The sequence below is a fragment of the Symphalangus syndactylus genome, chromosome 3, assembly GCF_028878055.3.
Source record: "Symphalangus syndactylus isolate Jambi chromosome 3, NHGRI_mSymSyn1-v2.1_pri, whole genome shotgun sequence".
Taxonomy (NCBI): Eukaryota; Metazoa; Chordata; class Mammalia; order Primates; family Hylobatidae; genus Symphalangus; species Symphalangus syndactylus.
In genome coordinates this window covers 32,101,375-32,128,554 of record NC_072425.2, presented here as the reverse complement: position 1 = coordinate 32,128,554, position 27,180 = coordinate 32,101,375, and the positions used below count along the sequence as shown (strand labels likewise).

General features: G+C 46.7%; 1 protein-coding gene across 4 annotated transcripts in view; it reads left to right on the top strand.

Moving 5' to 3' along the window:
* The window catches only part of SNX30 (sorting nexin family member 30), a 125,485-nt gene that overhangs the window by 81,733 nt on the left and 16,572 nt on the right, over positions 1 to 27,180 (top strand). For all 4 annotated transcript variants that reach the window (XM_063636121.1, XM_055271488.2, XM_063636120.1 and 1 more), the window contains exons 6-8: positions 970 to 1,169; positions 13,350 to 13,436; positions 26,794 to 26,946. In XM_063636121.1, the coding sequence (XP_063492191.1) occupies positions 970 to 1,169; positions 13,350 to 13,436; positions 26,794 to 26,946 (440 nt within the window). The remainder of the gene's footprint in view (positions 1 to 969; positions 1,170 to 13,349; positions 13,437 to 26,793; positions 26,947 to 27,180) is intronic.

Below are 27,180 nucleotides of genomic sequence, written 5' to 3'. Positions count from 1 at the left end.
GCTGGAGTGCAGTGGCACCATCTCGGCTCACTGCAAGCTCCGCCTCCCGGGTTCACGCCATTCTCCTGCCTCAGCCTCCCGAGTAGCTGGGACCACAGGCGCCTGCCACCATGCCTGGCTAATTTTTTGTATTTTTAGTAGAGATGGGGTTTCACCGTGTTAGTCAGGATGGTCTCGATCTCCTGACCTCATGATCTGCCCGCCTTGGCCTCCTAAAGTGCTGGGATTACAGGCGTGAGCCACCGTGCCCAGCCACTGATTTTATTTTTTAACCTTTAAAAACATCTCCCTAAACTTAGAAACTCTGCCTCCATTGCCTGTTAAAATTCTGCTTCACACTATGGGTAGGAGAGTGGTTCTTTTTTTTTTTTTTTTTTTTTTTTTGACGGATTCTCGCTTTGTTGCCCAGGCTGGAGTGCAGTGGAGTGATCTCAGCTCACTGCAATCTCTGCCTCCTGGGTTCAAGCAATTCTCCTGCCTCAGCCTCCTGAGTAGTTGGGACTACAGGCGCCTGCCACCATGCCCGGCTAATTTTTTTGTATTTTTAGTAGAGACGGTTTCACTGTGTTAGCAGGATGGTCTCGATCTCCTGACTTTGTGATCCACCCACCTCGGCCTCCTAAAGTGCTGGGATTACAGGTATGAGCCACCACCAGGCCAGCGAGTGGTTATTTTCAAAGATGTTTGGTGGATGTGGCTGCTACTGCTTTTCCCCATAAGGCCCATTATCCAGAGGCATGGCATTCCCATCACGGGATGGAAGGGATTGATGTAGCATGAGCTGTCAGAGGTTTTTAAGCAGTTGTGCTAGAAACAGTGTTGTGTTTAAAGAAGATTGGGATCAGGTGAGTGAATGGCCAAAGAAACACATGTTCATGTAGAGAGCTCTTGGCTGTGGTGATTACTGAGTCAGTAATAGCAGCAACTGCTACCCAGCCGGATTTTAATTGGTTTCTCTTCCCTGTTCAGAGTACCTTGTGGAGCTGAGAGAATACGGGCCTGTGTACTCCACGTGGAGCACCTTGGAGGGTGAGCTGGCCGAACCCCTGGAGGGTGTGTCAGCTTGCATTGGGAACTGCTCTACAGCCTTAGAAGAGCTGACAGATGACATGACAGAAGACTTCCTACCTGTGCTCAGGGAATATATTTTATACTCTGACTCCATGAAAGTAAGCTGGCTTGCTTCTTGTGTACTTGCATACTTTCTTTGTAATAGCAATTATCAGAAAGTAATGGATTATTGCCTGTTTGCATGTGATATAAGTTTCCTTCTTCCTGGGTGGGCAGGATCAGACATGTGGACTGACATCATGGACATATAAATGGAATACATAGTGAACCAAGTACGTGAATTAAACAAAAAAAAAGTTTGGGAAGAAATTCGAGAGTTCAAGAAGATATAATGCCTATGAAACAAGAACAAAGATGCCATTGAAAAGTAATAGATAATTAGAGTTCTTGGAAGTTAAAACATGATTGCTGAAATAAAACTGAATAATCAAGTTGGAAGGTGAAATTGAAGAAATCTTAAAGTAAGACAAAACAAAAGTTGCTGGAAAATAGAACAAAAATGCAAAAGTACTGAAAATGTGTAAGAAAAGAGACATAGGGGATTAATCCCAAATGTTCAGCATCTGACTGATAAGAGTTCCTGAAAGAACAGGGAAGACTGAGGGAAGGAAATTGTAAAAGAAATAATACAAGAAAATCCCCCAAAGCTGAAGACATAAATTGTCCAATTAAAAGGACATGATAATTGCCCAGCAAAAGGATTGAAAAGATCACCAACCCAAAGCATATTATTGTGGAATTTTAGAACAAAAGTGATATGAATTTGAAAGCTTTTTAAAACAGAGGGAGGGACAGATGCTATATAAAAGGAACAAGAGTGAGAATGGCTTTGGTCTAGCAGCAGTGAATGAGAAGAGGAACTATGAGGACAAGAAACATCTTTGGCCTCAAATTCTGTGTGCAGAATCCGAGTGGAGTGCAGGAGGAAATGTGCCAGTGCCCACACCGGAAACTTCCCCGGCCTGCGCATAGACTGGTTGGAGAACATCGCTTCAGGAGACTCCAACGATGGGGGCACTGATTGGTGGAAAGGCCCAGTCTTTATGACCAATAGAAAAAGATATGTGGCTCAGTGTTGAACATTCCCACCTCTAAATAGCACCCTCCTACTTTCCAAAGGAGACCTCTGAATGATTAATCTGTCTTTGGGGCAGGTCAAGGGCATCCCATGAGGAAAGACCTGAATAGGGACTGACCTGAATTCCAGAGAGAAACCTGTCAGTCAACATCGGGTTGTAAAAATGTTAAACCAGAAAGATCGTAGATCCATGAAAACATTGTACAGCTTGAGAAGAGGAATAAAAAATAATCAACTAGTTATAAAAACAAATTACAATGGAAAACTCTAAGCACATGCCAAAGCAGAAAGAATAGTGATAAACTGCCACATACCCATTCTCCTTATTCCATCTTGTCCCATCAGGTGTGAGGGGTTGATATGTACTAAACTGCGGACAGTGGAAAATGGAGCCTCTGGTGAATCCCATTCTCATGTGTGCACTATAAAGTTGCTAATAAAACACTTTCAAAGGCAGGATTGAATTTGGATCTCTCCGTGACCAGGGAAATGGTTTGAATTTCCTTATCTATAAGTTGGAAATGATGGTGGTGATAGGATAAAGTCACATGTGAGATCATTAGCTTGAGACTACTAGTTGGAAATTATTGGAACTGAGGCTGTGAATTTGCAGCTCATTCTCCTGTATCACATTGACTTTTGTTAAAAAAAAATTGGGATATACACATTGAATTTTTGATCCTATGGCCAAAACAGGTATAGAAAGACATCCTGACTTCCTTAAAATGAACTAGAATATTTCACTTACCAAGTTAATGGTATCTGTTTTGGGGTTTTTTTGTTTTTTGTTGTTTTTTTTTTTTTTTTTGAGGTGGAGTCTCACTCTGTCACCAGCCTGGAGTGAGTGCAGTGGCATGATCTCGGCTCACTGCAACCTCCGCCTCTTGGGTTCAAGTGACTCTCATGCCTCAGCCTCCCGAGTAGCTGGGGTTACAGGCACCCACTACCACACCTGGCTAATTTTTGTATTTTTAGTAGAGACAGGGTTTCTCCATGTTGGCCAAGATGGCCTTGATCTCCTGACCTCATGATCTGTCCGCCTCGGCCTCCCAAAGTGCTGGGATTACAGGCGTGAGCCACCGCGCCCGGCTGGTATCTTTTTTTTTTTTTTTTTGAGATGGAGTCTTGCTCTGTTGCCCAGGCTGGAGTGCAGTGGCACGACCTCGGCTCACCGCAAGATCCACTTCCCAGGTTCACGCCATTCTCTTGCCTCAGCTTCCTGAGCAGCTGGGACCACAGGCGCCCGCCACTATGCTTGGCGAATTTTTTGTATTTTTTTAGTAGAGACGGGATTTCACTGTGTCAGCCAGGATGGTCTCGATCTCCTGACCTCATGATCCGTCCGCCTTGGCCTCCCAAAGTGCTGGGATTACAGGCGTGAGCCACCGCGCCCAGCCCCGGTATCTGTTCTTATAAACAAAAATAAGTTTTTACAATTCCTGGAGTGTCCCTGGATTTGTCTCTTATGTATACACACCCTTCATCAAATACTCTCTTAACCTTGCCAGATGAAATGCATACACAGCACTGGGATACTATAGTACAATTGCTCTGTTTTTGCCTGTGGCAAGTATGTTAGTACTTAGTATATATTTGTATTTGAAGCACGATTTAAAAATGGTCATATAGCAAGGATTTATCTGGCATCTGTAAAACATTATTACACTGGGAGACATAAGCTTGTGTAATTTAAGTTAGACATCAAAGAAACATTTGTTTGCTCTTTCTTTACCCGCTATGTGTGGGGCATATGTATTGAGTTTCTTGTTTACTGAGCCTGAAAAATCAGGTCAGTCAGGCTGAGCGAATGGGATTAATTATACACAGTCTTGTCTGGGGAAGGGCGTGGAAAAGAGGAAGTGTGGACTGGCAGTCTCTGAAACTCAAGCTCTATCCCCGATAGTAGCTGAGCTGAGTCCAATTAATAAGAAACAGGGCCACTGCTCCTCCTCTTTTCACCAGGAAAATGTCTCTGCAGAGTGCCCTGGGCACGATAGGAGTGATTGGATGGCAAAGCAAAGACTGTCTGGGATTATTGGGGTCTGTGTGGCTGGGACTGAAGACACTAGGAGAATGATAGATGGTCTTAAGTGGCTTCCCCACCTTTTCACATTGCTGCTCTGTAAGAATTTTTAAGTATATTTTCTTCCTCCAAGAGAGTCATATAGTTCCATTTCCAAAATGGCTTTCTGATTTTTGAAACTTAAGTAGGGCGGACTTTGCTGTGCAGTATGGAAACTAAGCATGGAGCAGAGGACTTGCCACAGGCCTGGCTGTGGCCCGTTCTTTATTTTTTGGAGATGGAGTCTTGCTCTGTCGCCCAGGCTGGAGTGCAGTGGCACGATCTTGGCTCACTGCAACCTCCACCTCCCGGGTTCAAGTGATTCTCCTGCCTCAGGCTCCCGAGTAGCTGGGATTTCAGGTGCATACCCCCACGCCTGGCTAATTTTTGTATTTTTAATAGACACGGGTTTCACCACGTTGGCCAGGCTGGTCTCAAACTCCTGACCTCAAGTGAACTGCCTGCCCTGGCCTCCCAAAATGCTGGGATTACAGGCGTGAGCCCCCACATCAGGCCTGTGGCCCGTTCTTCATCAGCTGCTGAATGGTCCTCAGAGCTGAGAAAGTCCTGGGTTGGTTCTGGTGAGGAGTTACTGGTGTGGTGAGGTTCTGTCAGTCTATCTTCATCATGGCCTTGAGGGAACCTAATGGTGAGTGTTTGTCCTCATCATTTGGAGGTAGTGGCCTGTGCCTTAGGAATTTGAAATGATGGAGGGCTGGTCCATCCCTGGATGGGAAAATGCCAGGGAAAAGTCCTGTCCTGATGGGGCTGTGGTTGGGGTTCCTCTCTGAGTTTGAAAGGGCCTTTAGGATCATTTGTCTCATTTGCTCATTGTTGACATGAAGAAACAGACCCTTGTGGGTAAATCTTTTCTCTGTCTCATGGCCACAGGACTATACTCCTTAGTGACCAGTCAGCTTGTAGCTGTGTGTTTACTACTTGCTAAGAGGCAAACTAGGTGACTTTAGGCTTTTCAAGCCTGGCCTCCAACTGTATCTCTTTCAGGACAGTTGTGGCTAGGTATGTTCTGTTCCCTTTGGAGGTAGAGAGCATAGAGAGACAGAGTCATTATCAAGGCACTCGGAACACATGGCACAATGTGAGTTTAAGCAGTGAACAATGAGAACAGCTTGTACTAGAAAGACGGTTGAAGGCATGTGTCACAAGGATGTGTGTGCGGGGGGCAGGAAGGTACAAAAGGTTAGTTACCCTTAAGACCAGACTCAAGTTAAATACCTCGCAGACATCCACAGGTGAGCCCTTATATAGGATTTCACATCCTATAAACTGTGTGTGTATAATGAAATTAGGGTAGTGATGGGCTGAAAGAGGCCCTCTTGAAGTCCTCACCACTTTTCTGGTAGTGCCTTTTGAGTATTAGCGTTGTCATGATCAGGCCAAATATTGGAGAAGCTTTATTCCTGAAGGTTTGGGCAGGACTGTCTTATTTCCCACACTGCCTTATCCATAGCAGGTGGTCAGTGAGTATGTAATTGAATCGGACAATTTGGTAAATTTGTGACACAAATATACAATGATTGCGCATTGTACATCTTATTTTTAAGAGATATGTCAATGCGCATGCTTATCTCGGGGGTCTTGGTGAATGACTGGGATGGGGTGAGGGTCTAAAGTAAGAGTGGGTTATAAGGGAAAGCCACATGGAGAAGGCTGTGGCTGGAGACTTGGAAGACATATGGGAGTGAGCTGCATAAGGGTCAGAGGATGGAGCATTTTAGGCAGAGAGGAGCAGCCGGTGCAAAGGTCCAAAAGCTGAAATGAGCTCAGTCTTTGCAGATCAGAAAGGCTGGTGAGTGGAGCCCGGTGAGCAAAGGAGTAAGTAGTAAGCGGTGAGGTCCAAGAGAGGTAGGAGCCTGGTCCTGTGGTAGCTTTTTTTTTTTTTTTTTTTGAGACAGAGTCTCACTGTGTTGCCCAGGCTGGGGTGCAGTTGCGTGATCTCGGCTCACTGCAACCTCCGCCCCCTGGTTCAAGCGATTCTCCTGCCTTAGCCTCCTGAGTAGCTGGGATTACAGGCGTGCACCACCACGCCTGGCTAATTTTTGTATTTTTAGTAGAGATGGGGTTTCACCATGTTGGTCAGGCTGGTCTCGAACTCTTGACCTTGTGATGCAACCCCCCCCCCGCCCCCTTCAGCCTCCCAAATGCAGTAGCATCTTAAAGACCATCTTAAAGGCTGGTAAGAGTCTGGACTTTATTCTAAGGACTAGAAGGGAAGCCATTTGGTTTTATGCAGGGAGATGACAGCATGTGATTTTTACTTTAAGAAGACAACTAGTGCTACAGTATGGAGACTAGATTGTAGAGGATGAGAGTGGTGGTTGGGAAGACCGTTGAAAAGGCTGTCACAGGGAGCCAAGGGCAGGAAACTAGGTGGTGGAGCCTGGACTGCAGTGGTAGAGACGTGGGTGGATTTGGGGTATATTTTGGATGACGGGCCAATTGTACTTGCTACTGTAGTGATGCAAAATAAGAAAGGAATTGGGGTTTTTGGCTTTAGCAGCTGGGTGGATCACAGTACTGTTTATTGGGACGGGGAGGGTCCAGGGAGGAACAGGTGGAGCAGTTGGGAGTCCACTATTTTGAGCATGTGGAATTCAGAATGCCTCCTAATCATTAAAGTGGAGATGTCATGGCAGTTGGTTATGAATTAGTCTAGAGTGGGAATAGAAATTTGGGGGTTACAAGTGTGTGAATGGTGTTTAAATCTCTGAGACTGATGGAGATCATATGAGGAGATGTGATTGAGGTGCGTAGAGTGTGAAGGCCTGTGCCTGTGGCATGGTAATATTTATTGATCTGTCACCTTAAGAGGAAAGAACAAGTAGCAAAGGAGCCCACGAAGGGGAAGGGTTGGTGTGGCAGGAGGGAAGAGGTAGAGGATTGTCTCCATGAAGCCAAGATAAATGTTTTAAGAAGGGGCAAAATATATCTGTTGGATTTAATAATATGGACATCGTTGGTGATCGAGATTACAGGTGTGAGATGTGGATGCAGAAGTTTTGGTTTAAAGACAAAGTCTTTGGAGATAACTTCGACAACATTCCGGGGTAGTCCTTTTCAAAAGCCAATTTAAATTGTCAGGCGGTTTCTTCAGCCTGCCCACCTCTTCCCCCACAGGGCCACAAGGTGGCGCTGATGAGTCAAACTCCGGGAACGCTACCAGTTGGTGCTTTAGGTTGGCCATTTCCCGTACCTTTCCAAAACTGAAATGAAGAGTTTTCTGGAAGATTGAGTGGGCAGGGAAAAAATGTCCCCTTTCCTGAACAAAAGAGATTATACAGAGTGGCTAATTTCTTGCAGCAAAAATAATGTGAAGAAGCAGGATGTGAAATATACATGATTTCAAAGGCTTTAAAAAATAAGAAAAATATTAAAATGAAAACTCTTAGATTCCCAGTAATGGCAGACTGAATACACATTTAAACTTCACCAAAATGACACTAAAAGGATTTTGAAAAAAAGTCACAAGCCCACAGACAAGAGCAACAGGCAAGGAGGCAATAGCAGTACGATTTTGGGAACGGATTGAGAGTTAATAAGTACTTTAAATGACTCAAGCTGATTTTGAAACCGACTGTGGGGGGAAAAAACTGAGAAGCCACCTGGTTTACACCGTGGAACCCTCCAAAAAGGTCAAGCGTTGGCAGCACCACGCCCCTCTGGGACTGAGGTAGAGCTGAAGAATAAATCTAGAGGCTGTTTAAGAATCCTAGCTTCCGATCCTCTCCTCCCTGCTCACACAGGGGCCACTTCCTTCTCCACTTTGGCAGAACTGGGGGCTGATTCTCTGGAGGGGGCCTCTCTAGAGCAAGAGACTCTAGGCACACTTGAGGGTGTTCACTGAAAGATTAGTGATGTTGAGACTCTTCTCCTGCTTGGTTCTCAGCCTTAGATCTTCCATGCAAGGAGGAAAAGAGCCTTTTCTAGAAAATCTGGACGGGCCAAGAGAAGTGACCCACAGATACTGATATTGGCTGGCAATGGAGAACCAGGGTGGTCCCTCAATGAAAGGACCCAGCCGAGTCTCCTATGGAGAATGTCAATAAGCCCTCTGTGCAGAGAGCTTTCAATCTATTTCCATGGGGTTTCCCTCTTGGATGAGTGGACAGACAAGGGTCACCAGATATGTAGGGAAAGAATTGAATATGAATATCAGGAGTAAAAACAAAGAAGAAAAAGCCTGTTGAATGAAACACTGTTGGGGAAGAAAATTTCCAAAAAAAAATTGTTAATATTTTCCAAAAGAGAAGATATCACAGCCATAAAACAATAACTTTTAAAAATTCAGAAAACAAAGAGCTCTTGGAAATTAAAACCATAATAGGAATAAAAAATTAATAGAAGAGTTAGAAGAAAAAGTTAAGCAAGTCACATATGAAAAGAAACCAAAAGAGAATTGGAGAAGAAAATATGAAAATTAGAGGATTAGACAATCTGAATAACAAGTGTGCAGGCAGAGAAACAGAGAAATGGGAAGCATCAAAGAAGCCATTCAAGGAAAAAGACCAGAAGGGAAGAAATAATGTATCACTGATTGTGTCTGTGTGATGAGATTATGTATGACTTCTCCCCGTCCTTTAAATTTTCCAAATTTTGTGTAAAAATATCTTTTAAAATGAGGGGATAATGTGTGGTTTCAGTATTACCAACATTGCCCCAGGACATCTAACTCGCAGGTGCATGTTGAAAGGGGTAACCTGAACTCAGTCATTTAACCAGAGCTAGTGATATCACCAGGACCAAATCAGACTCATTTTCCTGCCTGCAGGAAAGTGCCCTTCTAGAGGGCTGCCCTAAGCCACAGGGCTATGTGGGTATTTTATTTTTATTCTCATTTGTTCTTTATTACTGAACAGCCATTACTCTACATGAATTCCACTTGGGTCTTGGGTCGTCAGCCCTGGCCTACAGGAATATGAACCATCCCATCCTGCAGTTCTCTGTGGGGGGCTGAGCTGTTCCTGCTGCATTGGTATCCTCTGCCAGCCCTGCATCCTAGCACCCCTCTTCCACAAAGCTTTGAAGCTGAAAAACTTGGTAGGCTTGAAGAGGCTTTTTGGTAGCTGCTGACCTTTGGCGCTGGGGCTCTTTTTCTGCCTTTCCCCCTCCCATAGTTTGTGAGCCCACAGCTTTGGCAGGGTCAGACATGTGCATGAGTCTGAGGGTGGAGAAGGGATTCTGTGCTTTCCCGTAGATACCACTGTGGTCTTTTTTGGGACAAATCCAGTGCAGATGTTGAAAGCCAAACCACAGGATGCATCTGTCATCCAACTCTTCCAAACATTTTGTCATAGTAGATAAAGGCTGTTTGATTAGTATTTCATGGATGACATAACTATAGAGCTCTTAATGACTGTTATTAATTTGTTACATTTGGATGACAGATACTATGTTTCTATTGTTTAGCCTTTTTATTATAGGAAAATTCAAACATCACAAAATAGAATGATAACAATAAACCCACATGTATCCCAGCCGTCCCACACATATCCCAGCCGTCCCACACATATCCCAGCCGTCCCGCGCGTATCCCAGCCATCCCGCGCGTATCCCAGCCAGCATCAGCAGTTGCCCACTCATGACTCATGTGGTTCTGTCTCTCTCACGCTGCTCCCAACTCCCACCCTGTGGTTTAATTTTACACGAATCCTGGAATCATATTGTTTCATACAGAAACATTTAGTACATATCTCTAAAATACAAGCATTCTTTTTTTTAAAAAAAGGACTACCTAATTATGTTTAAATATCCAGTTAGTGTTCAAATTTCCCCAGTTTGTCTCAGACACAGTTTCTGTTTCTTTTTCCAAATTGAGATCCAGACAGGATCTATACATTGATTGGTATGTTTCTTAAATATTAAAAAATCCTTCTTTGTCCATTTATTTTTCCTTGTAATTTATTTGTTAAAGAGTCATTTGTCTTCTCTTCATTGGAAAAGAGAGATAATAAAGTTCCAGATTATTAGGACCACTTGAAATCACAACAAAATGTTCTAATGTTTTAAAAAATAAGTATCTGAGAGGAATTTATTCCATGGCTGTAATTAAAAGTCATCTTGTGAGCGTGAGGCCCTCCTCGGGCACCCTATGTAGGATTTTGCCTTCCCCAAACCCTTGGTACTTACCTTCCATTCCTGTTTTATTTTTCCTCCTAATGCCTAGAGCTACCTACTATATATTTTACTTGCTTCTTGTCTGCCTCCCCTCTAGAATGTAAGCTCCACATGGTTTTGTGATTTGTTCTCTGCTGTATCCCCACCCCTGGCTAGATGAATGAAGACGTATGAAGGCAGGGCAGAAGCAGGGTGGGGATGGATGTGTAGAGGAGGGCAGGTGGCACGAGGCGTGAGGAGGGAAGTCTCACTGTGCCCTTCGCCTTTTTGATGTGTCGTATCCATGGGATGCGGATCCCTATAAAGTTCCGTGAGAAGTTCAGATGATGACTGTCTTCTGCTTGTCACTCAGTGATGGAGGGGCCTCTCTGCAGATGCCGGCTTGGTCTCGTGGCCTCTTCACCCCACCGCCGGCTCGGGCCTCATCTCACAGCCATAGGCTGGTTTGGCCAATTTTATCAGTAGAGACTGGGCTGGGGGCCCATCCTCTCAGAACATCACCAACAGCGTGCAGAGGTGTCCCAGTGAGGGTGGTGGTCATCAGCAATTTGTCTTGATTCAGAACACGTTGCCCAACCTTTAGCGTGGTTGGATTATGGGCCAGCTGCGAAGCCACATGCTGGAAGGCAGCAGGAACAGCCTGAATGAGCCACTGCTGTGCCATGAGCCAGGTGTGGCCTTGAACAGGGCCCACCACCGTCCCTTAGTCTCCTCATCTGTAGAATAGGAATGATGCGCGTTCACTCTGCAGGGTTGCTGGGAGCCTTTTTGCTGTCCAGCGATGCAGGGCTGTTAGGGCGTATCCTCCAGTCAGCCTGCGCAAGACGGCAGCATTCTGGCCACGCCGAATAACACTGAGAGACAGAGACCCTGCCTCTCCTGTGGGCTAGGGCAGGCCCAGGCTAACTGGAGGGAGGGATATGGCTGGATCTGCAGGCTCCCTCATCTGTTTTGGGCATGGGGAGAGGAGATGCTTTTGCACTGTTGTAGCTGAGTGGGGTTGATGCATTTCCTCCCTACCCCTCACAGTCCCAGGGGTCTTGCAACCCCAGCAGTGCCCCCAGGAGCCCACACGCTGTGCTGGCATTGTTCCAGGGCGTTGTCTTACAGCTTTAGTTAGGAGGCTCTTGCCACACTGACAGAGTGTGTGTCACTGGGACAGCTCATGCTCCTTCCTAGAAGTGCTAGTCTGGATATGTGTTTTTTTTTCCAGTAAGATGCTAGGCATCCTGTGAAGGGAAGTGTACACCAGTGATAAGCATCCCACACGGCCCTCACCCTGCTGTTCCATTGCACCTTGGGGAACCACTTTTGCACGTCCATGGAGAAGAGGATTTTTACTACTGCTGGTACCAGACCAATAGATTTAGATTATTTTCTGGGCTATAGGAAGTCCACAGAGGACTCTTTTTTACTTTATAGATTTGTGTCATCCAGTATGGTAGCCACTAGCCATATGTGGCTATTTAAGTTTAAATTCAAATGAGTAACTTTAAAAATGTAAATCCAGTTCCCCAGTCCTGCTAGCTTTGTTTCATGTGCTCAATAGGCACGTGCAGGCAGTGGTTCCTGGATTAGTGCAGATTGTAAAACGTTTCCATTATAGCAGAAAGTTCCATTGAACAGCACTGTAAATATTCCTACTCAAAGATGAATGAGTGTGGGGAGGGAATGTCAGGGCACTTAGGAGACAGCTGAGTGGCAATTGATGAAAAATTGTTGCGATTTTAACCTCATTTTCATTTCATGATAAAACACTTCTCAAAGCAAACTTTTCAGAGGAAGACTTGAGGTTCCCAGTTTTGACATATTCCATTAGAAGGTTGAACCCACAGCACTCTCAACTCTTCAGTTGTCTGTCACCTTTTAGCACAGGCAGGGATATGGGGTGTCCGTGCTTAGCCAAGGAGTGACTCCTTCCTGCTTTGACTGCACACTCTGCTGGAAGGTCCCCTATGGGGAAAGTGCATGATTAGAAACTTTCATAGCAATTTCTTTCTTTTGAATTAGTGGAAAAGAAAGGTCTCATCACTCTTGGTTTGCCACTTGTGATTCTACTAAAGGAAGAAAAAAGAAACCCGTTGATGAAACAGATACCTTTCTAGAAGGTCTACTGCGAGCTTTTCGGTTTTGCTTGGTGGGTTCATAGCAGCAGAGCTCGGACTAAGTGAGGGGAGCCCCGGGCACAGATTTACGGGGGCATTCACTCTCAGGCGCCAACCTTGTACTCACATGGGCCAAAGAGGGAGTGTCTCCTTACATTTTGCACCCCTGGTGCCTGGCTTGCCTCACTCCTGTCCCATCCAGGGCTGGCTCTCTTGGGGCCCATTGAGCCTTCACTCTGGTGGGCTGGCTGCATGGTTCTAGGAATTCTGGACTTGCACAGGTATAGCCCCTTTAGCACATACAGGCGCATACTGTGTCTGAGCCTCTGTGACACTGAACCCCTCAGGTAGGGAGTGCATCTCCCTGCTCTTTCTATACCTGGACCAGAGTAGAGGACTAGTAAGTGGCTAATGAATGAATCAATGAACAGATCAGTCCACTAGGGGTCCACTCAGTGAATTAAAGAGTGAAGAGTTCTCTTAGACTTTTCCTTTTAAGATTTCAGAGAACATCCAGCATTGTAGCCTGCAAAGCTCCACATTTCTGCACAGCTGGGCTCTGGCTGCACACAGTGACACGGAGAGTCCTCCCAGCAGTGTGACAATGGATGGGTGCTGTTTCCTCTACTTGCCTTTCCCTGGAATTTCTTTCCTTTCAGCATCAGGTTTTAGTTACTTTACTAGAAACTCCAGCCTCAGGAGTGGTTCTCCTCTCTTCCCTCCTTTCCCCTGCTTCCTCCAGAGTTTCTGCCATGGCCAGACTGTCCTAGAAGCACATGGCTGGGCCCGGGGTAGGCCTTGATTTGGGGAGGCATGGGGGAAAAGAAGCAATCGCCTGGGGATGGGAGGCCTTTTTGTAGACTCAGTGTTACATGCTTCTCTCCTCTGCCTCCCACAGAGTGTACTGAAGAAGAGGGACCAAGTTCAAGCAGAGTATGAAGCCAAACTGGAAGCTGTGGCTCTGCGGAAGGAAGACCGCCCCAAGGTCAGGGAAGCCACCTGGGAAGGGCTGCAAAGCTGTAGTCTCCCTGCTGGTGCTGAGTAAATTCTCGTCTCTAGATCTGTATGACTAAGAGTGGTCAGTGCCAGCTGGGCTACATTGATGATGTTGTCCTTTTTCACTCCCTTTTCTGTCCTATTTCTGCGAGTTCCTAGTGTTCACTTGGGATTGAGTTTTCCACTGTTTCCTGGGCCTAATTTTTTTTTTTAAAAGACTTACAGCTCTGCCATTCATTGGCAGTTCCTTGCTCCATAAAATGGCATTGCAGAGAGGAGGAAAGAATAGCCTAGATCTGTGCTTTCAAAGTGTGGTTCATAGGCCCGCAAACTGTACAATCCATGATGAGGAAAGTATAGACGCACTTGGAAACTTCTATAGGAATTTGATGTTGCTGTAGAACCAGTTGAACATATTGTGTTGAACACTCAAGACGAGCGTGTTAAACTCACGTGAGGAGTTGCGTGTGGAGCAAGCTGCATGCTGGTTCTGCACAGCAGGACTACAACTTGGTTGAATTGGGGAACAAAAGCCAACAAAAAGTGGCCCTTTACTTCACAGAGTTCAAGCAGCACTAATCTAGCTTGTCTAGGATGCTTTCTGGCTCCAGTGTTTGTAACTGCTCAGTAGGTTCACCTTGCCTGCTGCCTAGACAGAGCTGATTTATCAGGACAAGGGAATTGTATTGGAGAAAGTAATTGATGCAGAACCAGCTGTATGGGACACTGGAGTTTTACTATTATTCAAATCATTCTCCCTGAGCATTTGGGGATCAGAGTTTTTAAAGATGATTTGGTGGGTAGGGCCTTAGGAAGTGAGGAGTGCTGATTGGTCAGGTTGGAGATGGAATCATAGGGGGTGGAAGTGAGGTTTTCTTGCTGTGTCTTCTGCTCCTGGGTGGGATTGCAGAATGGGTTGAGCCAGATTACCACCTTTTTACATTTGTGAGCTAAATGCAAACTTTTAAAATATATACAAACAAATCATCCTGTGTCATCCCTCTAAATCCCTTTGTTGAAAGGAAACTTTTAAAACATACACAAATAAATCATCCTATGTCATCCCTTTAAATGAGACCGAGACATGGCTCAGCAGATGGCACCATGTTCCAGAATATCACAGGCCAGCTCAGAACTCATCAGTGGGGCTGGCTATAGGCAGGCCTCCTCTTACTGGGGAGGTTGAAGTGGGAGGATCCCTTGAGGCCAGGAGTTAGAGGCTGCAGTGTGTTATGATTGCACCTGTGAATGGCCACTGCACCCCAGCCTGGGCAGCATAGGGAGACCCTATCTTAAAAAAAAAGGTTTTGGATTTTGGGGCATTTTGGGTTTTCAGATTGGGGACGCCCAACCTGTATAACAATGATTTACAAGGTATTTACGTTGTATTAGGTATTATAAGTAATCTAGAGATGATTTAAAGTATACAGGAGGCTGTGCATCGGTTATATGCAAACACTACATGATTTTATGTAAGGGACTTGAACATTCACAGATTTTGATATCTCAGAAGTCCTGGAACCGATCCCCACCCCACCCCACCAGATAGCGAGGCAACAACTGTGTGTGTGTATATGTGCATGTATGTGTAAGATCTCATTGATTCTATACCACAACCATGAGGTTTAGGTACCATTATCATCCCCATTCGAGAGATGAGCAAACCAAGGCCCACTGTCACACAGATAGCACTGGCAGAGCTAGGATGGTACCCTGCAGTTTGACTTTAGAATCTTGCCACCTACCATTCCATCACTCTGCCTCTTTTTGGTTTGTAAGTGGAAGGTGTGTTTGTTTTCAAAGAAGGGAGTGAGGGTGGGGAATGTTAGTAAGATAATAGCCGGGACTCGCATTTCAGGGAAATGGTTTCACATCAGAGCTGCTGGGGTTTTCCTTCTTTGCCATGGTTCCTGCTGCTGCCGCCATGCCAAGACATACCTGGAAAGGAACCAGCTTTGGAATTTGAAACCCACACCTCAGAAATTACACACCTTGGCTTTGTGTAGTGTCTTTAATGTTAATTGCATCACAGGATCACTGCAGTGGTCATCTGAGGCCCAGAGGGAAGGCATTATTCTTTCCCTGTTTCATGGGTGAGGAAATGAGGCACAAAGGAGCTGGACAAATTGCCCAGCCTCTTTGATGCCGAGTGGCTCTCCATCCTGTGCATGTTTGTTGTGTTGATTCCAGCATCACCCCTAGTGATCTACACCAGAGCATAAAGGCTGCATATATCTGCGGAAAGGCAGATGATGAGGATTGGAACTGTGGTCACTGGCCCAGCGTATGCAGCTGGCACCCTCCCTCTGGTTCCTCCTGCCACAGGCTGTCGGCCTTCTTCCATCCTGTGTGTCTGTCACAAGGGAGGCGACAACAGAAATGCAGAGCCATGTGCACACAGCTGCCCTCTGCCTGCCTATGGCCAGCCCCACTGATGAGTTCTGAGCTGGCATGTGATATTCTGGAACATGGTGCCATCTGCTGAGCCATGTCTCGGTCTCATTTAAAGGGATGACATAGGACGATTTATTTGTATGTATTTTAAAAGTTTCCTTTCAACAAAGGGATTTAAAGGGATGACATAGGATGATTTGTTTGTATACATTTTAAAAGTTTGCATTTAGCTCGCAAATGTAAAGATAGAAGTCATTCACAGAAAAACAAATAACTGCATGATCTCACTTATATGTGGAATCTAACAAAGTTGAAGTCATAGAAACAGAGAGTAGAACGGTGGTTGCCAGGACTCAGGATGGCGAAATCGTGGTCAAAAGGTACAAACTTTCGGTTATAAGGTGAACAAAATCCTGGGGATTCCATGCACAGTGTGGGTGGTGATGGATGTGTTCATTAATTTGATTGTGATCATCACTACACAGTGTGTACGTGTATCAAATCATCACGTCATATGCCTGGAATGTATGTAATTTTATGTGTCAGTTTAATATTTAAGGAAAAATGGAAGTCACTTTTTCGGCTAGGGAGGGAAGGAGAACCAACAAGTTCTGCCGCTGGCCTAGTTTGGAAACCGAGGATCCTGCATTTTAAAGACGTCTTGTATGTAGTTCTGTAAACAGCATCTGTACAAGCTCAGCACTGAATACGAGCTTTCCCAGAGGCTGCTGCTGTCATTTAATATGTTCAGCCCTATACAGGACACATTCCTTTCCAAAGCCAGGAACCGAAGGTTTGGAATAGTAGGCTGAGTTAAGTCTTAACCGTGCCTGGCTTGCTGGCTGCTGGAAGCACACACCAGGCTTGGAGCAGTCTCGAGCAGAGGGAGACTCTGGTTTTGGCACCCTCATACCCCCACAGCTGCCTGCCAGGGCTCCTGGCCTCACATTCCTGCGGGTCTGGGTGATTCCTGTCCACTCCCCGTGCTGTGGAAATCTTTGGCTGCTGCTGTTCTCCGCCTTCCCAGACACTGCTTACCCGCATGGCTCATCCTCTTGGCCACGGGAATTCTTACCAAAGGCTAAGGGTTTCCCCCAGTCCATGAAAATGTCTAGTCAGTCCTGAACACACATCTGCATTCTCTTAGCACACCGTGGCCAGGCCGTCTTCACCTTCCCTCTTCCTGGTGGGATGTTGAGCCATGCCACATTCACTTTGCTGCTTATTTAGCAACTGCGATTTTTAAAGACAAAATGGACTGTCCTGGTGGTGTGCCAGTGAATGTAATGTAACAGTGGCAGCAGCAGAAATCCTTTGGTGCCTTTGGGTCTGGGGCAGCAGCTGCGTTGGTGGGCAGAGGAGAGTGCAGCCTGTCCAAGTCTAGCATGGTTGGAGCACAGGATTTAGAATGGGATGGCCCTGGGTTCAAAGCCCAGCTGTGCCCCAGCTTGCACTGATCTCCTCAGCCTTTGTGGGCCTCGGTTGCTTCACACACGTGATTGTTGTGATACCATAAAGTGCTCGGCACAGTGTCTGACATAGTGACAGATGCTCCGTTGGAGGAGCCTCCCGTGTCCACACTGGCTGCAGTAGGAATGTGAGCGGAGAACTTTGTTTTCTGGGTTTGCTGTCACATATTTAAAGAAGTCCCTTTTCTGAACACAGTGTTTTAGACATTGTTTCCTGTGTCCTCAAGCTTCCCCTGCCTTCCTAAGCCTCCACACTCCTGTCCTCCCCGACAGCCCATCGGGAGGTTTGGTGGATGCCGAGGAAATGAGCAACTTAAGGTTTTGCTGTGCTTTGCCTGATGTGCTTGTGAGCTCATGAAGCCAGAGCTGCTGTTGATGAGATTTTTTTTTAAAAAGCCAGAGAATTCAGAAGTGGGTTAGGGCTGATTCTATCCCAAGGCCTCGGCCAGGTCTGTTGGGAACTGATGGTAGGAGCGAGGTAGCTCAGGGGACTGTCGCAGGAGTGCCAGGGAGGAGAGGGCCCCTGGTATGGGCATGGCCAACAGAAGATCTGAGGGAGTCTGGGGGCTTACCTCGTTGTCAGGTGAAACCTTGAAACACTTGCGCCGGATAAGGAGGGAAAGTTGATTTCTGTGGAGTCATGGAGTAGCATCAAAATCTGATCACTTTTTTGTAACCCAGGAGAAGAAAGTGGCCTCACGTGTCTCCACAACCTTCCCTGTGAATTTCAAAGTAGGTTGATCCTCTTAGGGGAGTCCTAGGACGTCTTGGGCTGAAGGAGCGTGTGCTGAGGGCAGAGGGTGCGGAGGCCTCTGGAGCTGGGGAAGAATGGTGGTGTCCAAGAATGCAAAGTTTTGCTTTGTGGTTGGGCTGAGGCTGGAGAAAGCTCAGCAGACACTGGGGTGGTGATTACCAGGCAGATGGAGCTTTGGACTCTGGAGACTTGGCCTTCTCCATGTTAATTGTGAGGTTGGAGAAGCGACATGCACTTATTTAGTAGGGGCTGGCTGCCTTCTGCTGGACCTGTTGGGCCGTAGCCTGGTGTACACCTTAGAATCTAACCTGCTGTGGAAGGTGGGGGGCATCAGAGCTCTTACAGAAGATAAGGAGAAGCTGAGGAATTGCATTTTAAATGGCACCAGGAGCATCTACACCCTCGAATGACAGTGAGGGTAACAGAGAGGGAGCTCTTGCCTTTTCCTGTCTTCCGCGTTGGACTCTTTTCAGTGCTAATACACTCGATATAACTAGCTCCAAAAAGAACAAAGAAGGGATGCCAGGGAGAAGGCTTCACAAAATTCCTAGTTATCTTCAAAAGGTAAATAAAAAAAAGCGGGGTGCTGTTTTAGGCCCTGACCCACGGGTAGCCTCATCCTGGGTGTAGTGCCAGCTGAAGAAGTTTAAATGAGTGGTGTCGGAGTGCAGATGAGGAGAGATGGGCCGTGTGGAGGGGACCTGGGGTGTCAGTGTGGGGGGCGATGGGCACATGGTGTGTGTGGGGGGTGGGTGTGTGATGTGTGTATGGGAAGGGCATGTGGCATGTAGAGAGGGCATGTGGCGTGTAGGGAGGGCACATGGCATGTAGGGAGGGCGTGTGGTGTGTAGGGAGGGCGTGTGGTGTATGTGGGGTATGTGGTGTGTGGGGGCGGGTGTGATGTTTTAGGGGGAGTGTGGGCATGGAGAGGAGTGGGGCATAGGTGTGGGAAGAGCGGGTGTGTAGTGTGGAGGTGACTGGGATGGAAAGGTGCACAGAGCTGTTGCCCCTCTGGTTGAGAGAAGAGCAGAGGGAAAGTGGAAATTGGGCTCTCTGGACAAACCTCTTGAAGGCTGTAGACCTTGGACAGCTCTTAGAACCACCAGGATAGTGAATGTTCTAGAATGGGAAAGACGTGGCGGCGGGTAGTGAAGTGAGAATCCCAATTGTAAACTGGCAGCAGGGAGACTTCTACATACTGAGCTTCCGCAGACCGGAGAGTGGGGCCTGGTGTCTGTTGTCTCCAGACCCTTCTGGCAAGTGAGGACCCTCAGCGTGGGGCAGAAGACCAGGTGCCTCCAGCCAGAGCAGGCGGAACTCCCCCATCGCCTCAGCTGACTTAAGTCCCACCGCAGCCACCCTCTGCCAGTGCAGTGGTTCCCATGTGACAGATGGGGGCCCGGGGTCAGGGGAAGTGTGGAACTTAAGTGCCAAAGTCAACAAATGGTGGAGCCAGTATGGGGTCCAGGTGCATCTGGCTCCAAAGCTGGCACCTTTCCCCAGGGCGCAGGCCCCAGCAGCTGTGCTCCCTGAGGGGGTGCGCTGCCTTTCCCGAGGCAGGCATGGAGAGTGCGTGTGGCCTTCCCTGGGGCTTCACTCTCGTGTCATCGCTCAGGCAAGCTCATGGCTCTCTTGCTGTCAGCCTCTCTGCTCCTCATCTCATGCCCTCATCTCTCCCTCCCTCACTCCCCACTGGCCATTCTCTGAAGTTTGTTTTTATCTATTATTAAAAAAGCATTCATTCACAGAGCCAGTGACTTTCTGTTTGCCCAGTTCCATGGCCTCTTTTCAAACTTGACCCTGTCTCATTGTTTTCACCTCGCAGCTCAAATAGACACTGAAAACGCAGTTGCTGGAAGCTGGAGGTGACCAGCCTGGGGGCTCTGGCTTCCCAGAGGGCAGAGGACCAATCTCTCTGCCACTCACACATTGCCAGTTAGGGAGCCCTGTCCCCTGCTCACTCAGCAGCATGTGGCTGTCACTGGTCCTGGAGCCTGTCCTACAGCAGCCACAAGCTCCCCTCTCCTCCACGCTTTGGGATTATATCTGTCTTGTGTAGTCTTTGGAGATTTTCCTAACCTACTATCATCATGAGAGCAGATAATGTGACATCTCCAACCCAGCTCCAAGAAGGAGACTTAGGTTGAGATTTCTGTTCTAGTGCTTGGAAATGCATGGCACGTGGAAGGAGCTCAGTAATGCATCCATCCATCCATCCATCCATCTACTTTCTATCTATCTATCTATCTATCTATCTATCTATCTATCTATCTATCTATCTATCTATGAGACCGAGTCTTGCTCTGTTGCCAGGCTGGAGTGCAGTGGCTCAATCTCGGCTCACTGAGTAATGCATTTTTAAATGAATGTTGAGTGAATTTAAGTTACTGTCCCGTTCCCCAGCACACAGAAATGCACAGTCCCATCCACGTGACTCTTCTGTCATTGCACTAACAACCTGTATTCTGTAATGGAAATTCTCATGAGAGATTGAGAACCAATGTGAAAAATGCAATTTTGTCCCCTCTATATAAATTTTTGTCTTTTGAGGTCTTATCTGGTGATATTTTTCCTTGGTGTCATGATAAGCAACACCCAACCATTAGCAGTGCTGTGCCATGTCAACATCCTTCAGACACATGGTAGCACAACCATAACAATACCTCAGTCATGAAAATTAAAACATTGAAGTAAGAGGAAATGCTGAGGGTGGTAGCCCACACCTGTTATTATCTCAGCACTCTGGGAGGCCAAGACGGGAAGATCGCTTGAGCTCAGGAGTTCGAGACCAGCCTGGGAAAGGTAGCAAGACCTCGCCTCTACTCCGGATAAAAATATTAGCTGGGTGTGATGGTGTGCATCTGTAGTTACAGCTACTCGGGAGGCTGAGGCAGGAGGATTGCTTGAGCTTGGGACATTGAGGCTACAGTGAGCTGTGATTGCACCACTGCACTCCAGCCTGGGCAACAGAGCAAGACCTGTCTCAAAAATAAATAAAATAAAAAATAAAAATAAAAAGAATGCTTAGTGTTACTGGTCAGTGAATTGATTGTTACAAAGACACTATCCAAAAAGAATCAAAGGCGAGAAGAATACATGCCTGAGCGTGAGTTGCCCGCACTCCTCTTCTTCAAGTTGGGGAACTTCACAAGCTGGTCACAGACAGCTCACCCCAGTTCCTCTTATTTTCTTATTTTTAATCCTTCCATCCTCTTCTAACTCCTGCCACCCCTGGGCTTCTCTGGCTCTATTCTCTCTGATTCACCACCTCCTCCTTCTATGCCCGCCTTTCTGCCTTTCTGAGTGACTTTTGCTGAGTCCTTTATTAACCCTACACATGCTGGCTTCTCTGTGAGTTCAAACCTTGGGCCCTGCCTCCCTCAGCCCCACCTTTCCCTCCATATATTTAAAAAAGATTATATTGTGGTAAAATATACAGAATATAAAATTTGCCATCTTAACCATTTAAAAGTGTACAGCTTAGTCGTGTTAAGCACATTTCCATTGTTGTGCAATCGGTATCTGGAACTCTTTTCATCTTGCAGAACTGAAACTCTGACCCATTAAACAACTCTCCATTCCCCCTCCTGCCGGACTCTAGAAACCCATGTTCTACTGTCTGTCTTTATGACTTTGACCATTCTAGATACCTCGTATCTAGAATAATATAATATTTGTCCTGTGACTGGCTTATTTCACTCAGTGTAATGTCCTTGGTTTATCCATGTTGTAACGTGTTAGAACTCCCCTCCTTTTTGAGGCTGAATAATATCCCATATATATGAGACATACGCACACATACATACACATACATATACATACCACATTTTGTTTATCCATTCATCAGTGGACATCTGTGTTGCTTTCATCTTTAGACTACTGTGAATAATGCTGCTATAAACATGTGTACAAGTATCTTTGAGACCCTGCTTTCAATTTCTCTGGATATATACTCAGAAGTGGAATCCAGCAGGATCATATGGTAGTTCTATTTTAAAATTTTGAGGAATCTCCATACTGTTTTCCATAGCGGCTATACTGTTTTACAATCCACCAACAATGTACAAGGGTTCTAGTTTCCCCATGTTCTTACCGACACTTATTTATTCTTTGAGACAGAGTCTTGCTCTGTTACCCAGGCTAGAGTACAGTGGCGTGATCTTGGCTCACTGCAATCTCTGCCTCCCGGAGACCAGCCAGGCTGGTCTCGAACTCCTGACCTCAGGTGATCCGCTTGCCTTGGCCTCTGGAAGTGCTGGGATTACAGGTGTGAGCCGCTGCAACTTGCCTATTTTCTGTTTTTGTTATTTTTTTTTATAGTAGCCATCCTGATGAGTGTGAGGTGCTATCTCATTGTGGCTTTGATTAGCATTTCACTAGTGATGATGATGTTGAGCATCTTTTCATGTCCTCACTGACTGTTTATCTTCTTTATTTTTATTTTTTTGAGATGGAGTCTCGCTCTGTCACCAGGCTGGAGTGCAGTGGCGTGATCTCGGCTCACTGCATCCTCTGCCTCCCTGGATCAAGCAATTCTCCTGCCTCAGCCTCCTAAGTAGTTGGGACTACAGGAGCACACCACCATGCCCAGCTAATTTTATTGTATTTTTAGTAGAGACAGGGTTTCACTGTGTTGGCCAGGGTGGTCTCGATCTCTTGACCTTGTGATCTGCCCGCCGCAGCCTCCCAAAGTGCTGGGATTACAGGCGTGAGCCACTGCGCCCAGCCGACTGTTTATCTTCTTTGGAGATATGTTTAAGTCCTTTGCTCATTTTTAAATTTGGTTGTGTATTCTTTTCCATAAGCCTTTATAGAAGAGCTGTGTTTGGTTTTCTTGTTATCTCACCCCGCTTTGTGGAGGGAGGTGTCACTCTTCCCCTGGCTGCAACTCCCTCCTTTCTCTGATCTGTGGACCTGTCCTTCATTCTGAGCCTTTGGTGGCATTAGTGTCACCCAAGTCATACAGACTAGAAACTTCAGGCTTCTCTCTGACTCCCTGTATTTTATTTCTCATGGGCAGCCAGTTGCCAAATCTGTCAGTTCTGTCTCCACCAGGTTGGTTTACTCCATCCTCTCCCTTCTGGTGTTAGACCCACAACCCCAGTTCCAGGGTGCCCAGTGCAATCTCGTGCTAATATGTAGTTTGGAGATGATTCATCTCTGGTGTCTAATGAAATCTCAGGGTGGAGTAGCATTGGCAAAGGGTGGCATAATGTTTGGCAGAACATATAATAATATAGTTTGTATTTGGAAGATGAAAACCTGTTTTATAACACGTGGAATAAAGCTTGAGGAGCTGTGCAAGGGATAGATTATCTTTTGTGAACAGCAAATTATAATATTGATACTGATATGAGCTAACAAATGTTTATTGAGCACTTACTATATGCCAGGCACAAGTGTGTCACAGGTGTGCAATGACTATCTGGAACCAGTGTTGCAGTCGTAAGAAGAATTTACCAAGACAATTATAGGTAAAGAAAAACAGATTTATTAGAGAAAGTAGGAAAATACGTTGCAAGGGTGCAACAGGCAGATCAGCAAGAAGGGAGCTGACTACCAGGAAACAAAGGCTTGCTGGGGATTTCATAGAATGGTGCTTGTGCTGTGTACTGAAGAGGGCTTCGTGCAGTGCTGATAACTCCAAGGTTGCAGTGAGCAAACTTGCATTTTTCTATTAACTGAGGGTCTGGTGATAGCTGGGTGCAGGAAGATTGTGTTATTAATATTTGTGCAGGAAGGCTATGTGTCCTGGACCATGAAGAAAAGCAGAAGTACAGCTTAATCTGCCTTCTCTTTTTGCTTTCGCTTGGTCCTGCCAGCCCAACTCCCCCTTCCTAATTAGGACGCCATAAAGCACTTAACACATATTAGCCTGTTTGGCCTCATGGCAGCCTTGTGAGGTGGAGGATATTATTAGCCAGACAGAGAAGGTGAGGCCAGGTCCCAGGCCACACCCCTGGTAAGTGGCAGGTGGGGTGTGCAAGCTAAGCTCTGGAAGTTTGGTTCTAGAGCTGTCCACTGCAGCTGGAGGAAGTGTGGGGCTTTTTCTGTTCTCCAGAAGTGGGCATGAGTTAACTGGGCCTCAGGAAACCGGGCCTTTGGGATAAGCCTCAGGCTCATCCCCTGCCACCCTCTGCCAATCTTGCGAGCTGCGGTTCCCTCTCCATGCCTCTGTGGGCCCTGTGGCCTGTGCACGATTCCTGCGGTGGGTCCTGATGTCTTCTCTCCTCTGTCCCTTGCGTGTACTGCCACTCTGGAGTGCCTTCTGAGTGGTCACACATCTCACATCTGTCATCTTTAAAGAGCCGCCTCAGTGCTGTTTCCTCCATGAGGCCCGATCTTCCCAGGTTGGCTGCCCTCTCCATCCTCCTCAGCATGCTTATCACGGGGGCTGCAGGGGAAGCGACAACACTTAACGATATCTCGCCTCAGTGTCTAGGCATGTTCCTGTTTCTTCCCAACTAGACTGTAGGTTACGGGAGACAAGATTTGCCTGTTGAGACCCAAGCACTTTTGTATTCCTCAGTGCCAAGCACAGAATGTGTTGTGAAACTGAGAAGCCAAATATTTCCCAGACCGAGGCTCAGGCAGTCATAAAACCCACAGCCGTGGTTTAGACCCTGATTTTTGTGGGTCAGTCAGAGTTCCCATCTCCAGAACAGTCCTGGGAATCTTTAAGCCTGGGAATCTTTCCTCTGTAAAAAGTCCTCCAATTCAGAGACCCTGGCTGCCCTCTTCTCCACGTGTCCCGGTGAGGTTCTCTTTCCAGGGCTTTCCGTTTTCTCCTCACAGCAGAAGTTTCGTTAAGCAAACAGGAAGTTGCTCATAGGCACCCTCACCCCAATGCAAATGTGAGCAGTGGCCAGGAGACGGGTAAGGGAACTGGCCTGTGCCTGTCGGGGGGTGAGGCCAGCCAGAGACCCTGGCTCGCTGGGCATCTTTCCATTGAGGCTGATTCCTGGAGTGACTCTGGAGAGGCAAGACTGGGATACTCTGGTTTTTATTTCAGTTTTTCCTGAGGTAACCAATAGTAATGGGTGGTCTTGGGAGGAGGCAAAAGAGACTTAAATCATGGCATCAGAAGAAAAAGTCAGTCTCTGACCTGGTGTGGTGGCTCACACCTGTAATTCCAGTGCTTTGGGAGACCGAGGTGGGAGGATCGGTGGAGGCCAGGAGTTTGAGACCAGCCTGGACAACATAGCACCACCACATCCTACTTATTGTAGAGATGGGGGTCTTACTATGTTGCCCAGGCTGGTCTCAAATTCCTGACCTCCAGCGATCTTCTGCCTTGGCCTCCCAAAGTGCTGGGAGGCATGAACCACTGACTCAGCTCAGTATTTTTTTTCCCTCTTCCAGAAGCTTTTGTGCTTTGTAGAAGGCCTCTTTCTCCATCTTAACAGAAAAATGCCTTGCTTTTAAATTTCCCAGAGTGTCTAGTTATCTCTTTCTCTCCAGCTCATCCTGGTTTCACCCATGTCTAGTTCCCGTGTCAGGCACATTCAAATTTGCTTGCCTTGGCCGTGTCTCTTCCCTGACTCCTGTGTTCTACAACCATCTCCACGTGGTCTGTGGAGAAGACGGCTGAGTACCCTGAAGGTGTCCAGCTCCCTCAGGCCTGTCTTTCTCATTGGCATCATTCTGGGTCAGCTCCTTGCCCACGAGGCTTGGGTATAAACCTCCCCAGTTGGTGGAAATGGACTCCCAGTGGTGAGCCATGGCTTGGAGACAGTTTGGTTCATGGGCCCCAGCATACCAAACATACAAGGCCTCACTTGTGGTTGGGATACATTTGGCAGGTCAGGGGTTTGACCTGGCTTTGGGCATGTCAGCTCCCTGGCCACCATCAGGACCCAGAGGAGTGCTTGAGTTAGGAGAGAGAAGCCAGCTTTGGGAAGCGCTGCAGCCACAAAGCCCAAACTCCAGCTGCACAGGATAGTGAAATTCACCAAAGCAAAGTGAAAGTTGTGAAACTTCAAGTGACTTAGTTCCGTTTTGAGAAAGTCTTCTAAACCTCTTTAAGAAAAACTTGAAATAGCCTGCTGTATATTTCTTCTTTGAATTTCAGATTTTTTTGACATGCATAAATAACTTTCCACCTATTTTCTCAGACTTCTCTAACTCTCCATTTAAAAGTATCTGCTATTGGGAAAAGCATAAACAAGCCTCCAGTTTATTTATAATGTGGGGTTCAGAGGAGGCAGCTGGCCAGTAGTTGTCTTATTGCAATTCTCTGATTAATGAGGAAAGGCATCATCAAATGTCACAGCAATGGAATAGTTCATGTGATCTGGGAGAACCTACCTCTTTTCTAGTTCCAATATGGGACACAGGAGAATAGCAGGGCAATACAAATGCTGTGTATTTGCAAAGTCTGCACACACTTTCAAGTGTGGATGAGTAAATCCTAAAAGGAACCGAAGACATATGAGTCTGAATTGCAATGTTTCTTCTTCCTGTGTGTAAATGGGGGTGTTTCCCCCACGAGTCTCTGTTGTGTTTGGATAGGTTTGAAGATTTGGGTTAGGAGAGCCCCTTTTCAGAGCTCCTCCTTAGACTTGAAAACCCAAGGCTTTGCTTTCAAATAAATGCCTCCAGAGGAGGGAGCGCGTTGATGGCATTTTAATGTAGAGCTTTGGCCTTTGACAAATGTGTGCCCAGAGGAGCTCAAGGCAAGAGATGCCAGTTCTTTGTGCAGGGCACCCATGTGTGCCTCCCTTTTCCAGGTACCAGCGGATGTCGAGAAATGTCAGGATCGGATGGAGTGTTTCAATGCTGACCTGAAAGCTGACATGGAGAGGTGGCAGAACAACAAGAGGCAGGACTTCCGGCAGCTACTCATGGGGATGGCTGACAAGAACATCCAGTATTATGAGAAGGTAATCAGCGTGCCCAACAAGACTGGCTTCTAATGGTCAGAGCCTTTCACATGGGCCTACCAGAAATCCAGAAGCTGGGAATCCTGCTAGTCTCATCTCCTTCCCTTATTGTAGCTGCTTAGTCTTGGCTCCCGCTTCATGTTCTTGCCCAGCCATGTGGCTGCAGTGCTGGGTTTGGCAGCAGAGGGGGTGCTCACAGGGGTTCCTCTCGCACATGCTGCTGGGGAAGCAGCC